General features: G+C 39.7%; 2 protein-coding genes across 2 annotated transcripts; one reads left to right on the top strand and one right to left on the bottom strand.

Annotated features, from left to right (window-relative positions):
- Window positions 1-200: 200 nt before the first annotated feature.
- Window positions 201-6,662, top strand: LOC149273218 (transmembrane protein 43-like). The gene is made up of 12 exons (XM_089506579.1): window positions 201-428; window positions 1,202-1,345; window positions 2,182-2,316; window positions 2,791-2,885; window positions 3,856-3,905; window positions 4,251-4,320; window positions 4,803-4,873; window positions 5,022-5,143; window positions 5,229-5,303; window positions 5,433-5,543; window positions 6,219-6,336; window positions 6,460-6,662. The coding sequence occupies exons 1-12, from the start codon at window positions 201-203 to the stop codon at window positions 6,660-6,662; spliced, it is 1,422 nt and encodes a 473-aa protein (XP_089362705.1).
- A 1,064-nt stretch (window positions 6,663-7,726) lies between these two features.
- Window positions 7,727-14,653, bottom strand: LOC149273217 (DNA repair protein complementing XP-C cells homolog). Its single transcript, XM_089506578.1, has 14 exons — window positions 14,611-14,653; window positions 14,211-14,331; window positions 13,875-13,959; window positions 13,088-13,239; window positions 12,737-12,857; window positions 12,547-12,636; window positions 11,421-12,308; window positions 11,057-11,217; window positions 10,536-10,617; window positions 9,785-9,919; window positions 9,351-9,520; window positions 8,891-8,984; window positions 8,304-8,393; window positions 7,727-7,927 (listed from the first exon to the last, which is right to left on the bottom strand). The coding sequence occupies exons 3-14, from the start codon at window positions 13,917-13,919 to the stop codon at window positions 7,727-7,729; spliced, it is 2,229 nt and encodes a 742-aa protein (XP_089362704.1). The 5' UTR covers window positions 13,920-13,959; window positions 14,211-14,331; window positions 14,611-14,653.
- Between the last annotated feature and the right edge of the window lie 794 nt (window positions 14,654-15,447).

The following is a 15,447-nucleotide window of genomic DNA, read 5'->3' as shown; positions in this document are numbered from 1 at the left end:
GGCATCTCAGGGTGTCCTAGAAAATGCCTGACAAGAATCCCACAAATAGCTCAAAAATAGACGCCAACACAAGTGAAATATCTGCATTTCATCATTATTATAATCCGTAAAACGGACCTTAAATCTATTTATTTTTAGACAAGAAAGCAAGAAGCATAATTTTCGAGACAGGCATATTAAGGAAGTCGTTTTTCTCGGAGATGGAGCATTTAGTTAGAAAACGACTTTGGCTGGGTGAGCTACATTTCCCCGGACGCAGTCGTGCGCATGCGCAATGGGATGACGTAGCAGGGAGGCAACTTCGTAAGAAATTGGTCTGCTTGCCAGTTCCATGTCATACACATAAAGTTTCTGAGGAGAAAGAAGAGGGAATAAGCGGTTCTGATCCGTCCATTAAAGAGATTAGAGCAGGAAACATGGCCAGAAATGTAAGGATGTATTTCCTGTCAAAGTTTTTCTACCTTTGTAACCACTTAAATTATGTTAATTTGTGTGAATGACTTAAAAAATGTCAATTGGACATTTATTTGATTTTATCAATTTGTAAAACTGTAGTCTTGGCATGTAAAGCATTTAAATGATCAACTGGGCCGGTATTTAAAACCCTTGGGAAACATAACTTATCCGCCATATGTATTCTTTTATACACTTACTATTTTATTTTTATATATATATATATATATATATATATATATATATATATATACTATTACTATCTTTTATTTATATAGCACCAATACGTTCCGCAGCTTACAGCCCATACATTCAAAGGATCTGGCAAAACTAGAACCGACAGACTAAGATGACCCGATACATTAGGGAAAGAGGGCTTGGCACACAAGAGCTTACAATCTAGAGGATTCATGTTACCTTTGAATGTCAACCGCATTGATGTATTTTCCTCTTTTGGTACCATATGCTAGATCGATGAGTAGGAGCCTCCTTTCCCTTTGTTTCTGTAAATGGAACATAATGCTTTTATATAAAATAAAATAATTAACAATTAGCTTCTATATACTGTACTTTATAAGCCATTTGGCATTTCAGAATTCCTTATGTAGTTCTATTTAGTGCATAGCCTGCACAGAATCAAACTCGCTTAAAAAAAATATTTTTTATATATATATATATATATATCTATTGCACATCATCAATTAAATTTGAAATGATATATATTCTAATTAAATATTAATTTTACAAGTACCCAGATAATGTCAAAGAACACACTACCATCGTCACGGATCGTAAGCCAGGATTCTTGGAGCGTCTCAGTGATACTGCCGGGGGAATGCTGATCGGCTTCCTTGCCTTTTCATTTTCCTTCTACGTTTTGTTTACTAATGAGGTGAGTATTGGAACTGATGAGTGTATAAATGCACTTAGATGATTGCAAGAATCAAAAAGATAAAAAGGCATTTATAACATAAACCTTTTAACTTCTTGCTACAAGAGAATTCCCAAACAAATGCTACATTTTAATTAACACATTTTTTTATAGGTAAGTGGGGTTCTTGTTCATTAAGATAAACTAACATTTAAAAGTTTGGGGTCACTTTGAAATGTCCTTGTTTTTTTGAAAGAAAAGCACATTTTATCCATTAAAAATAACATAAAATGGATCAAAAATCCAGCGCAGACGGAGTTAATGTTGTAACTGACTGTTGTAGCTGGAAACGGATGATTTTTAATGGAACATCTTCATAGGTGCACAGAGGCTCTTTATCACTCCTATCACGCCTGTGTTCCAATGGCCCTTTATCACTCCCATCACTCCTGTGTTCCAATGGCCCTTTATCACTCCTATCACGCCTGTGTTCCAATGGCCCTTTATCACTCCCATCACTCCTGTGTTCCAATGGCCCTTTATCACTCCTATCACGCCTGTGTTCCAATGGCCCTTTATCACTCCCATCACTCCTGTGTTCCAATGGCCCTTTATCACTCCCATCACTCCTGTGTTCCAATGGCCCTTTATCACTCCCATCACTCCTGTGCTCCAATGGCCCTTTATCACTCCTATCACTCCTGTGTTCCAATGGCACATTTTGTTCAGTGATCCAAGTTTAAAAGTCTAATTGCTCGTCAGAAAATCCTTTTGCAATTACTCATTAGGTGCTCTAACATGCATTCTGTGTTTGTGTCAGTAAATCCTTTTAACAGTGCAGTATTGCTTTTCTCCAGGGCAGAGCAGTACAGACTACAGCTTCACTGGATGAGGGGCTTTCCACTGTGACGTCTTTAAGTAATATTCTTAGAATAGACCCTATAAATGAAGACAAGTTAGTGCATATATCAGGTGCACTGAAGACATCCAAGGTTGGTTTCAACACCTTATAAGAACATGCAGATCTAATACACAATTCTATAGAGTGAATGCCTCACATGTAGAAATCTCAGCCACTGCGGTTCTTCAACAGTTAGACAGCTACCTGAGGCTACACATTTTGTTTTAAGGGTTAGTGAGTTGATGAAATTATCAAGAATACAACAGTTAAGTTAGATATCTTTTTTTACAGGTTTAAAATATTATCGAACAAGATATAATTTGGGGACATCTGAAACCTTGTTTGAATACTTTGTTTAAACTTAAACAGAATACAAGGTTTGTTTCATAATGTTCCTTTTCAAACATAAATAGTTGACGTGTATAAAACCCTCTGGGAGGATTTGATTTTTTCCCATTGTTATTTCCTTGATTCTTAGAAAGTACATCAGGATTCCTAAGGCAGAACTTTTCAAAAACTGTCTTGATGATCCATTTATAGCATTTGTCTTCTGGTTTCAATACAGCCTTTGTATGATCCAAACTATGGTGTTTCTATCCATTGCGTGAAGTTGAAACGTCAGGTTGAGATGTACCAGTGGGTGGAATATGAAGAGTCAAAGTAAGTTCCTTAAACACCTAGTTTTGGTTTTGTTTCTTCCGTAGGTGGATAAGTGGGGCTCATGATTAGACAAGAGATGTGGCTTCACTGAACGATATTTTGTGTTGATTGCTGAGACAGGCCCAAGATGTACTGTATAATGGCACATATCCAGTGCTGAAAACCTGATAAACTGGAAAGAACTTTGCAAACTGGATTATTAAGTGCAGAGCAAATATTAACATTATGATTCCAGCATAGTGTCAGGTTTTATTAGATTCTAGGAGATTTGCCAATTGAGTTTATTATTATTATTATTAGATATCTAAATTATTATTATTAATAATATTTAGATATCTAAGTCAATCTGCCTTTTACATTTCTGACTTTTATAACTATATGGCAGGAAGTGGTTTAATCTAATATCTATTAAAACAGAATTTGCACCCACAATGCAATAATATTGTTTTAAAAGATTTCTACCTTAAACTGTAAACGGCAAATAAACGTAAAAACAGTATATATCTAAACTTTACAATTTTGGTCCTAAAATACCCGACGAAGTGCCTTATTTCCAAATGAGCACATAAATGAATCAGTGTCTACCTTTTTTTTTTTTGAGCATATTAAAGGGACACTCCAGCCATCACATGCTCTCTAATGCATATGATACAGGAGGGGTCCCTTTAAATGTACCTGTGATCTGTATCTCCATATGCATTTCCCCAGCTATTTTCCATGCACGAGATGTGGTCGCCCTTGTCTGACATATAAACCTGTCCTTGATGCAGATCAGTATTATTACGTTTTTTTGATATAGCACCTACAGATTCTGTGACAATGTGCAAAAAAGACTAGTGAACGTCATACTTACAGCATATACGCATCAGCTCTTTCAGTAACTATCCAGGCTGTGTAGTGTAACTTGCTTAAGTGACCTTCAGGTCAGAATTCCTTACATGACTGAGTATAAAAATGATTTTGTCTGCAGGGAGTATGAAGAGAATGGGGAAACAAAGAGAGAGACAATCTACACCTATAGTAAGTTGTCATTGGCCCATATTTCAGTAAGCTTTGGAGTTATATCAGGGAGTTGAAATGTTCATATTTCCTGTAAACTCACTTGTTAGTGAATAGACCCCAAAACACAGGTAATGACACAGAGAGAAAATACCCATTATATATATTTATATGTGTGTGCTGTGTCTCTCAGTCAGTAGTATGCCTGTCCTATATGATATGTGATTTCATGGAGTTTAGGAAGCAGGGCAGTAATGTCATTATCCAACAGGATTGTGCTTCTGTATATCTTCATTCTTTTTTTCTGCTGAGTCTGCGGCAGATGCTTACGTTTTACTTTCTATGATTTCTTAACACCTCTTCCAGACACAGAATGGAAATCCGAGGTTGTGAGCAGCAGGCATTTTGACCGAGAAATTGCACATCGCAACCCCAGGTGAGCTGCTGTGGGAGATGGATTCATGGGATGCCAACACATATTTAAGGAAGCTTTACTTCAGCTAGATAATTGAAACAGCTTCCCAGCAGAAGTGGCAGAGGTTAATACAGTGAGGGAGTTTAAACACACACACAAGCCAAATAAGATTTGAGGATTTTACCGCAGGGAAAAAACGGGCAGACTGCTTCTTCCGTTGGATTCTTTGTTACTACAAATTTGGATCACCCCACATAACTGTGAATTAACATTGTTAATAGCTTTAAAAGTGAATTTGTGCATGTGGAGAAACGAGGTAGCGTTCCCAGAAAAATATACTGCGGACTCAAGTGACATCTTCTGCATGTTCCACAAACTGCAATCGGATTTTCAGGGAATGAGTAAAGATTAGTGTTTTGATTGCAGTCCTTTTAGTAGACAATTTGCTTGTTTGGTGTCATTTGTCCCTGATCCAAAAACATGCCCGGTTTTATGACTTTCAGTGCTATGGCTGTGGAGTCCTTCACCGCGGTTGCTTCTGAGGTGGAGGTTGGCGAGTTTTCTTTGGGAAAAGGTAAGCATTGACCTCCTCTCCCAAGGCTATATCTTATTCCATATCTAAGCTCTACGTTGCACGGGTGGATCCAACCCTGAAAGCTGTTATAAACAGAACTCTCCTGTCTCTTTCCATTGCTGAGAACCTTTGGTTTCCTCTCTCATAGGATTGATTGATAAAATTGAGAACTTTAAGCAAATGAGCTTAGAGCAGATGGGCAACCCTCATGTTGATGTCACAGCTCAAGGGGACTATTTCTACCAAAGTGCCAACCCGAAGAATCCAGAGGTACTGCTCATTCAGTCGAGAGCCAGCTCTGTTCACCACTCCTCGGTGTCAAGCAGCCATTCAATGCAGACCTTATTTCTTACAGGTAGGAGACCTACGCATCTCTTTCTGGTATGCTGGCGTTTCCTTGGGTTCATCTGAGTACGGAGCTGCGGACATGGTACCTGATTTTATTAACTATAATTGTATGAAAAAAACTGTAGATTCTGTCTGTATGCCTTTAGTTGCATTTTATAGATCTGTGCAGGGTCGGACCAGAATTGTAGGTGAATTTCTGTTTTTATTTCAGGTGAGTGTGATTGCACGGCAAAGAGGAGAGGTGCTCATGCCGTACAAAACCAAGTCCGGAGACACCTTGGAGTTGCTGTATATGGGGACTCACTCTGCAGAGGTGCGCTTGGTATTTGATGTTTAACAGCTGAACACATTCACACAGAGACGGGTCACCGGGAAAACAAAATGCCATGTATTACTAACATGGCTTTATGAAGTAATCTACATTCAACTTTGATATAAACAGAGAGTGTGTGTGTGTATATATATATATATGTGTGTGTGTAATTGCGTCTCTCTTGACTCCACACTTTCAAGGTTGCGCTAAAGGGCAGCAGCAACTTAATAGGGAGAGAAAGGGGCACGCTAAGGTGGGTGCAGAGTTGTAGCAGCGGCAGCTCACACACAGATTTCAGGCTAAGCTACTTTGAAGATGGTGGTCTGCACACGGTAATAGGGAGTGCTATGGAAACCGCACTGAAAACAGGAGAGGGAGAGAGTGCGTGTTTGTGTATGGTGTTAGTGTTAGCGTTAGTGGTTTCTCTGAGAGGGGGGGTTAGTGTGTAGCGTTAGAGAAGGTTTGCATGTTAGCATTTGTATGTGTGATGTGGAGGGGGGTTGCATCAAAGAAATACCCTAACTCTTGGGATCTCTCTGGGAATTCATCTTTGGTTTACCTACTTTTTGTCTAAAATACTTTTTTTTGCAACAATGATAGAACACAATATACTGGCTCCTCAAACAGATGCTTGACAGAAAGTGGATGGTGTGACGTTAATGTTTTGGGTTTTTTTTAATTCAGGAAATGTTTCAAGAAGAACACCAGAGCAATAATTTTAAGACTTGGGCTCTTCGGGGCGCTGGATGGCTACTGATGTTCATTGGTGTTTCCCTGATGACCAGAATCTTGTACACGCTGGGTGAGTTTTTTTTTCTTTTTTTTAAGATGTTACAATGAAGTTGGTTTTACTGTGAGATGTTAATGACTGAGCTATGAAATCTGCACAGATACAACATGTAATGCATCCCTTTTCTGTCTGTAGTGGACTGGTTACCTATTCTGCGGGACCTGGTCAGTCTGGGCCTGAAGATCTTTGCTTTGTCTGTGTCTGCATCTCTGTCTTTAATGACCATTGCAGCAGGATGGTTTTTCTATCGGCCGCTCACGTCGCTGGTTCTAAGTGTCTTTGCCGTTGGAATCCTCGTACTGGCCAAGTCACAGGTTCCACACAAGAAGTACCAATAGTGCTATCTTTCTAATGTTCTGGGGGCTATTGTCGTGCTTGTAAAGCTTTATTGTAAGGTTGATTTGAGTTTTGGGTTAAATTCCTGGGACAAAGCTTTTGCTTACTGTTGGTCATTGTTAACATTTTAAACTTCCACCGAGATTTAAAGAGAAAAGCTGATACTCCCTTTCACCTACTTGTAGGTCTGCCAGCTATTCTTAATGTTAGCTGAATGTCAGGGCAGCTATAGTAAAGCGTCAGCTAGATCCCTTACTGTTACATGTTAGATTCTGAAGCAATGAGCTAGTGAATGGTGGATGAGCAGCCTTTGCTAATACAATCTCCTTCACTAACTGGGGGCTTGAAGTGCCATTGTCACACTTTTAACCTTTTTTCTGATATACACCGCTTGCTTCTTTTCCTAGTGTTGTGTACCCAGGAGAATCTTTTTGACTCCTGTACCTCTTAACTGGCCCTAGACCACCCTTTAGTCAGGGGATGTTTGATTCATTGCCTGCAAATCTCTCTCTGGGTTTAAGAAGCATCTCCATGATTTACACACATTAAGCTGTCCCAATATTACATCTAAACCATGAATATCTTCAAAATATGCTAATCCTTTACGTATAACTGTATTTATCCCTATTCCATACTGTAATAGCTACAATACTATAAAATACCCCACTGGTTTCCACATATTCAGTACACAGGAAAAAATGGTTTACAGGGTTGGGTTTGCAATTGTTCTGTTTCTATACTAGGTACGTAATGTTGGTCTTGTAAAACATGTTACACTTTTTATTACACAATTTCTCCTTTTTGTTAAATTAAACTAGTATATATGCCATGTCTATGAATACTTTTTATATCATTTTATTAGAAATGAAAAGTACAAAAAATGTTTCTCTCTAATGTACTATAACTTATCTAAACTTCTAACCAGTACAATCCCACAATGGCGGCGGCAGCAGCAACGTATTGAAAAGTGGTTCCACTTTTAACCAATGGTAGGAAGAGAAAGGTCTTCCACAGTTCTTTTGGGATGGTTAAGGCAGCAAATATGTCTGTGTTTTAAAAACAAATGTCACTTCTTTTCAAAGGGGAACAAATTCTTGGCTTCGCCTTTCTTTTCTCTCTTGCTTTTCGGCTTTGCTGTTTTTGCCTCTTCAGTCTGGCGGTTTTGGGGCCAGGACACCGAGACATCCTCAGCCAGACTCTCTGTTGGAACCTCTTCTTCATCGGAAGAAAATCCTCCATCCGCTGCAGTTGCGCAAGAGTGGTCTGTCTCCTGCCGAAAACAGAAGCGTTTTAACGCAAAATGTAAGGCCTACCCTGCCGTCCAAGGTGATTGTTTAACCAACACCTAGAGCCACAAGAGTTAAACTGCGCATTAACATCTATTTATTGTTGTGGTGTCTAGAACAGCAGTGACATGTACTGACACACACCTGGTGTACAAACATAGGACTCGCTGCTTTAAGAGGTGGTTGTAGGTATGGCAGGGATAGGTTACATTGATCTTTAATCAGATCTATCACATTATCACATAAGGCGTACTTCATTAGTTTTAACCTGTAGGTCTTATACATATACCAATGACATACATGTAGAAACTGGAAAATTCAACATGCGTTATTAACATGAGGCACCCTCAGTCTCACCTTCTTCCCATAACGTGCTTTGAGACGCTCTCTGATGAGAAGCCCCTTTATCAGCAGCTTCCAGTTACCCATGGCACGTTTTTCCCTCTTCTACAAAACAGAAGTTACAAAATAAACTGAAAGAATGGAGCGGAACCTTAGCAGATTTGAAAGGTCTTTATAAAATATTCTACCCGTTGGCTAAACACGGAGTAACGGTACATTACGATACAAGCTCATCACAACGTTGGCAATTAAATTTACTCTACTGGAACAGGATAAATTTAAATTAGGATTCATCCCCCCCACCCCCGGATCACTTCAGAGAAAGAAATTAAGTTAACTTTGGACTCGCCCATGCTGCGGCTTGTACAACGTTTTAATAATAGGGTTATATTAAAGTTCTATTACATGTCAGTCCATCCTTACACAGGCTACCTGAGCCAAATCAATAACTATGAGAGAGAGAGAGAGAGAGAGAGAGAGGGAACTTAATGGAGACAGATAATCATACAGATCCTGGGAACCAGATGTTAAGGTTAAATAGGTTTATTAAATGTATAGAAATATAGGACTTGGGAAAAAGAGACCATTTTGGTGTCACCGACCTCTTTCTGCTTCCTCTCCATCTCTGCCTGATCGTTGTCCCAGGCAGCCAGAAGGATGTCCTTATGCTCCTCACAGACTATATATCCATCAGTTCTGTAAAGACGACAGACTAGTATTATATTTTGGGAACGTCACAAAATATTTGTAAAAAACTAAAACAATTCTTAATCAATAGAACACAAAAAAGCATTTTTTTTTTCTTGTCCATTTCATCATGTTCTAGGCACTTGGAGAATTCCTTGCAACAATTAAAAAATTTATTAAAATGTAAAAAGCAGACCAATCAGGAGAGGACATTTCAGTTACATGCTGGATACATTATTATCTCGGCAGATCAGACAAGAAATGTAAGCGAAAGGTTGCCTGGCGTCCCCCATGTTGTCTTGACATATGGAAGGGTCCTTTTCCCAAAAATATACAAGAGAAGCAAACCCCCAATATTAGGTTCTGTAGACTTACACAGGGTGTGAGAAGCCGCAGTGAAAGTCAAAGCCGGTTATTGCTGGGACACAATCTATGTTCAGCTTCCTAGCCACACGGTGGAGGTTTGGTACACGCAGGTGGGCACAGCCAATAGGCAACATGCTGGGTTTAAAGAGATACACGTTTCCGAACTCATTACGTGGAACCTGCGGATCACAGAGGAGTGCAGAATGACAATGTTACGATAGACGTTGTAGGTGATCCAATCATAATTTGCAAACACATTTTTTCTCCAATAATATGAGAGCGGCCACCTTGCTCTTGTATCATGCTTCAAATTGCTGCGGGTGTTGCTTTGTGCCTCAAGGGCCAGAGCCAAGCTGGATTTTCTGGATAGCCCATGATAACCACGGGCTTTCAATCAAAATGGTTTGAACTGATTAAATTACTTGTGTTTTAGAGAGTTTTACCTTCCCATCTACAGAAACAGGAGGCTGGTAATCCTCTGTCTGCCAAAGTCCAAACAAAGCAAGGTCCGGGTTATCCCTTTTCTCAGGATCAGCCAGACGGGCTTTCCTCGCACGGTTTGACTGTCCTTTCACCATCTTTGAAAACAAGCGTTTGCAAGGTCACATCACTTATTACATCCCTCAATTTACTATCTGAATCTGGTTTACAGCAAACAAACACACTATATAACCGCATGCAATAAATCTCTCCTAGAATCAGGTTACAGTTGAAACAAATGATTTTCAGAGTCTTAAGATACATTAGAACATTTAGTAAGCTATGACAGTGCCGATATGACAAAGATTTTCTATCAGTACATTTTAATCAATGTTAATTTAGATGCTGGACACAGCGACAGTCGCATAATTAGCTACTAATTACTTGTAGGCGCATCTCCATATTGTTTTATTTTAAGCTTTCATTATGTACAGGATCTAGCACGTGCCCTAGAGAACATAACAACAGTAGTTGGAGCAGCCACCTTGCTGCACTGCTTTGTTTAACTTGTGAAAATGGAAAGGGACAGAAGGCTTCTCTTTACAGGATTTGTGCTATTTTATGCTCCATACCCCAAGCAGATGTAAATAATGTCAAAATGGGGACATTTGTGGGCAAATAAGAGCAGTATATGTGACGGTTTATTTGGCATGTAAGAAGTTATCGTCCAACCACCTACACTGGCGTGCGGGAGGCGTGGGGCGCATGTACTACCTTGTATGGAACCTCCCCGAGCCTCACAACACGGGCTTCTTTCAACCAAGTGTCTCTTGAGTGCAGAATGTGAACACAGGACCTGCAGAGCAAAGGGCGTTCCAGTGCCAGGTTTAATATAACACGATTTTGGCACCAATCACACATCCATTTCAAGTTCCAAAGGTCTATTTACTAATCTTTTAAAAGTACTAACGATCACAAAGGCTCCCAGGCGTCATTCAGACCTCTGTTGGTCACGATCTAGGGTTAGACCCTTAGTACAGCATACAGCATAGGTATTATAACCTAAGTACAAACAATAAAATCATTTTGAAACTATATAGTGACCATTGTGCCTATTTACCCTGGAAACATTCCCACACAGGTAGGAGTGAAATGCATATTTTAATTTGCAAGCTGACACCATGCAGGAATAACTGGCCTAAGGTCTTTAGGCTTTGAAGTGTAATAATACTCCAGATCCTGACCCACTGGAAGTACCAGTACCTGAAGCAGTGCCCGATTCACTGCGGTGTTACCTGGAGTACACAGCTTCCCCTCTGCAGTAGCCCAGGATGGCTGATGTCTCTGGGTAGATGGCCTCGTACTTCAGTAGGTGCCTCTTCAAGGCATACAAAGGGTGATTTTTGAATTCTGTGATGGATGTCGGCAGCGGCTTGTCCAGCATTTTAGCCTCAAACTTAATATAATCAGGAACACAAAATATAAATTAGGAACAATTTGTATTCCTAAAGCTGCTTGGGGCACAAACACAATTTTTAAGTTTTTTTTTTTTATAGACCGGGAAAAGCTAAAGAATTTCACACAATATAGAAAAAACATTGCAAACGTCAAACGTGGAGGATAAAGGGAAGATGTGGAAAGGACATGTCGCGTTTATACCTCTGCATCCTCTCTGTCTTGTTGCTCGGTGTTGGGGTTGCTGTAGGGTCTCATCGTTTCCTCCCACCAGTCTTCATCAACGCGACGCTTCCTGGTGCTTGTCATCCACTCAGGATCGTACCTCCTTGTTACATCCTTCACATGACCAGCATTATCGATCCCAACCACGTACGTCACTGGTTTTGAGGCAGTCTTGAAGCACAACTTAGGTTTCCCCACAGTCCCATGTACACAATCCACACTCACCCACTTTTCCTCGCTCACCAAATACACCTCTGCCCACTGGTCCGAGCCATTGCTTAATTGGACTATTTCCTCTTCCTCGTCATCTGTAGATATAATTTTGCCTCTCCTGTTGGGCTGAGTGCTGTTATTTTTAGGGGAGCCTTTTGATTTTGTTCGCCCAGGGGTTGCGGGACTTCTTTTTGAGGACTGAGCACCTTTTTCTGGCTTTTCGTTTATCAGTCCTGAGACCTTTTTCACCTTTCGCTCAAATGATGAGTCCTCCCAGTCCGAGAAATCACTGTCATCATCGTCAGAGCAAGAAAAGTCAGAATCACTACTCCCGGGGCCACTTTTGCTCTCTTCCTTGTAGGTCACTTTGGAAGCTGCCTTCCTCCTGAGTAGTTTTTTCGGGGTGTTCCCTGGTTTGGTCTCCTCATCGTTCTCAACCTTCACTGCTTTCTTGCCTTTCTTTCCAAGGGCTCTTTTCCTAGACCCACTGCTGTCTGTGAGTTTCTGCTTCTCTTCCTCGCCACTTTCTCCTGATAAAGTCACCTCCTGTTTCACATTTTTCTCTATTTTTTGTTTGGGGTTCTTTTTATTCCCTTTTGGAGATGGGTGGGTCTTTTTGGAGACCCTACTGGAAGACTTGTTAGTGCTTTTGCTCTGAAAAGCAAAAGGAAAAATGTATTCACCAGTATAAGAAATTTATAGCTGATAATGATCAATGAAAACCAGGAACCTAGGTTGCCTCACTAGCATCCCAATTTCTAACATAGCAACACTACAAGAAAATATGCAAACTATTTCCATGTTAACATGCTTAGCACAGTTATGCAGTACACACAAGTCTGTAAATATCTAGTATTCTTTGGATATAATAGAATAGCGATATGGTCCTCACCTTGGCTGGTGGATCCTTTAAGGGGATGGGCTGTAGGGAGAGAACCAGTCGGCTCAAAAGCTGCAAAGCTCTTAGGATGATGAGAAAAATCTGAAGGGGAAAAAAAACCCAGTGTAAGCAAAACATTTATTAGGACGGACAGCAAGATATTGATGCATCCCACTAGCATGACCAATGAAGATTTTCTTACATGAACCATCTCCACTTCATCTCTTACGCCATAGACTCCAAATCTGCGTTCCAATGTGGTCGACAGGGAGCCTCCATCATCCGCAGACATCTCTGGGTTTAAGGTGAAAGTTTCAGTAAACCTAAGAAAAAAGAAATATCCCAGCATAATGGTTTTACCAGTTCCATTATATACATTATATACAACTAAACCCCGCTGAGATATCGAGCAGAACCTCAAACAACCAGTTCATGTGCGAAAATCTGCAAATGTTCTGCTCCACAGCTATAGTTGCAAAAGTTGGCATTAACACAAATAAAGCTATTTGTTCTAATAGTCTCTGTATCAAGATGGCACTGTGAAAGGACCTACCACTTTATTAGATTTGTCAAATAAGTCAGATCCACACGGACATTATTGGTAAACCTAACTGGCACAACAGACAAGGCCACAGCCTGGAGATCAGGGAGGTTACACGTGTCATTGCGATAGAACCCATTGCCCAGCAAGCAAAGTAAATGGACCTTTGGAAAAAGGAAGACACATATATATTTAGAATTACGATCAGCTGTTGTTATGACAAATAAAAGCTCTTCAGGCCCATAAGCTTGTATCAGTAAATTTTCTGTATATAAGTTCATAATGAAGTTTTAGAATCTGCCATTGGTGAAAATGGCAAGACCTTTCAAAGCTGATCTGGTCAAATTCTCAACATAGCAGCAAGTAAATATGTACAGGAACATCTCGGTCGAGTCTCAAGAAAAGAAACTGAGCACTGGAAGCTCGGTGTCTGCAAATCAGTATCTCATTACATTATACATTTCATAAATGTAAAACAATCGGTTCTTCAAAAACACTTTCTAAATTCTCAATTATCTTTACAGAAAATCTTAAAACAAAATATCCACATTTTAAGTGGGGTTATCCTTTTTTGAGACAATTAACACCAATAGTATCTTGAATAGTATCCAGAGTCTTGAGAAAGGCCTTGCAAAGATCAAACAGTGTCTTCTTTGGAATAATGGCACTGAACACATCAAATCTTGATGCTGTGCTGAAATTATAAGAACATAAAAATACTCCAAGTCCATTCGCAAGACCATGGAGGTTATTTTCAAGATGTTTACATTGAAAGAATGGAACTCTGTGATTTATGAACCTTGTGTGTATCTTCCCGAAGCTCCTTACTGAACTTGTTCATCATCCTACGAAGGTACGCTGCAAACTCTGCCTTCTTTTTCTCTCTGTAAACATAAAGAATTACAGCTCCTTCTGTCCACTACCAGTAGCAGCCTTCAGACTTGCATATATAGCATATCATATAATACATTTTACAAAAACACAATGTTCTCTACAGCAACTTCTAACCCTTGACAAACCACAGTTTCAATAACTAGTTCATCAAATGCTTGAAGTGTACCATGAAAAGGACAGTTCATCAACAACATAAGACCCACAACAAGTCTGGTACTAAATGCAGACAAATGAAATTCACCTCCTTTGTCTTTTCCTGGCTGCCTCGGCTGTTTCAATTTCAATCTCTACAGGCTGGGTGGGAAGAGTAGGTTCCACGGATGTTGTGGCTTGGGCATCATCCAATACAGGCCCGTTGAGTTCTACAAAGAAATAAATCACAATGAGAAAGAACAAAAAAAGAACCAGAGGTTCTAGCAATCCGGTGTACCAAAAAAAAAAAAGACATCAGCAACTTTGAGTACCAGATCACAAAAGTAATAAAGAGCTTATACCTTACTAAATACAATGCTGTTAAAAATTCACTTTAAACATATAAATAGCTCAGTGACATAATCCAAAAATCCAAAAGTGTCCCTCTTCTAAAAACATAAAATGTTAAACGCCATAGAAACACATAAAACACAACCGGTAAGAAATACCTTCCACGTCTTCCCACTCATCCTCGCTGTCGTCTCCATCCTCCGAGGCGCTCTCTTCTTTAGTAGTTGCATTTGGAACATCTTTCTCTTCCAACTTAAGTAGGTCCCTGGGTGGGGGTAGTGTTAAAAAAACAGACATAAAGACCCCATCACAGGCAACTGGCACTTCAGTTACTGGCACTTCAGTTCAGCTACCACCACAACAAAACCAGGTCTGCTCAATCTATAAGCCATGTTCTTATACAAGCTTGTGTTGGTTAAGCATGCAGTTCCACTTAGGTAAAGCATTAGCACATGCTCCGGTATGTTAAGCAAATAAATCTTAGTAGAGCTGCAAGTTTATTCTTTCCTCTAAAGGCTTAATCACATGAAACAACAAAGTTGCAAAAAAGCTTCTCAGTTTCTATGGCAACAACCATAGAAAAATCACAGCATCCCCAGCGATAAATACGAATGATTCAAAATGTACTTGATTTAAGAATTATTTCTTAAAAGGTTTTAAACACTGAAAAGGAGAAGGAATGATGTAACTGATTCTGTGATTAGTTCCTAAATGTTAAAGCCTAAATGGCTCACCTTATTTCTTGATCAGTGTCCTCTTGCTTCAGTTCTTTGTCTGCTGATTTTTTTTGTCGGAGGATCTTTTTCCCTGGGCGTGCTGCGAAGGACGACTCGCCAGAAGCTGTAGGTTTACTCTTTTTAGTTGGAACCCTACCATCTTCGAACACAGATTCCTTACTATCTGGGGGTTCAAAAGGAATGTTCAAGTATTTACATTAAATGAAATTCCTCATCGATGTGTAAAAACATAGAGAACATGACATCACAACATCAGCT

The sequence above is a fragment of the Sceloporus occidentalis genome, unplaced genomic scaffold (genome assembly GCF_023333645.1).
Source record: "Sceloporus occidentalis isolate IW3139 unplaced genomic scaffold, rSceOcc1.0.p SCAF_395, whole genome shotgun sequence".
Lineage (NCBI taxonomy): Eukaryota > Metazoa > Chordata > Lepidosauria > Squamata > Phrynosomatidae > Sceloporus > Sceloporus occidentalis.
The sequence above is the reverse complement of the archived record's forward strand: the minus strand, read 5'-3'. Positions and strand labels throughout refer to the sequence as shown.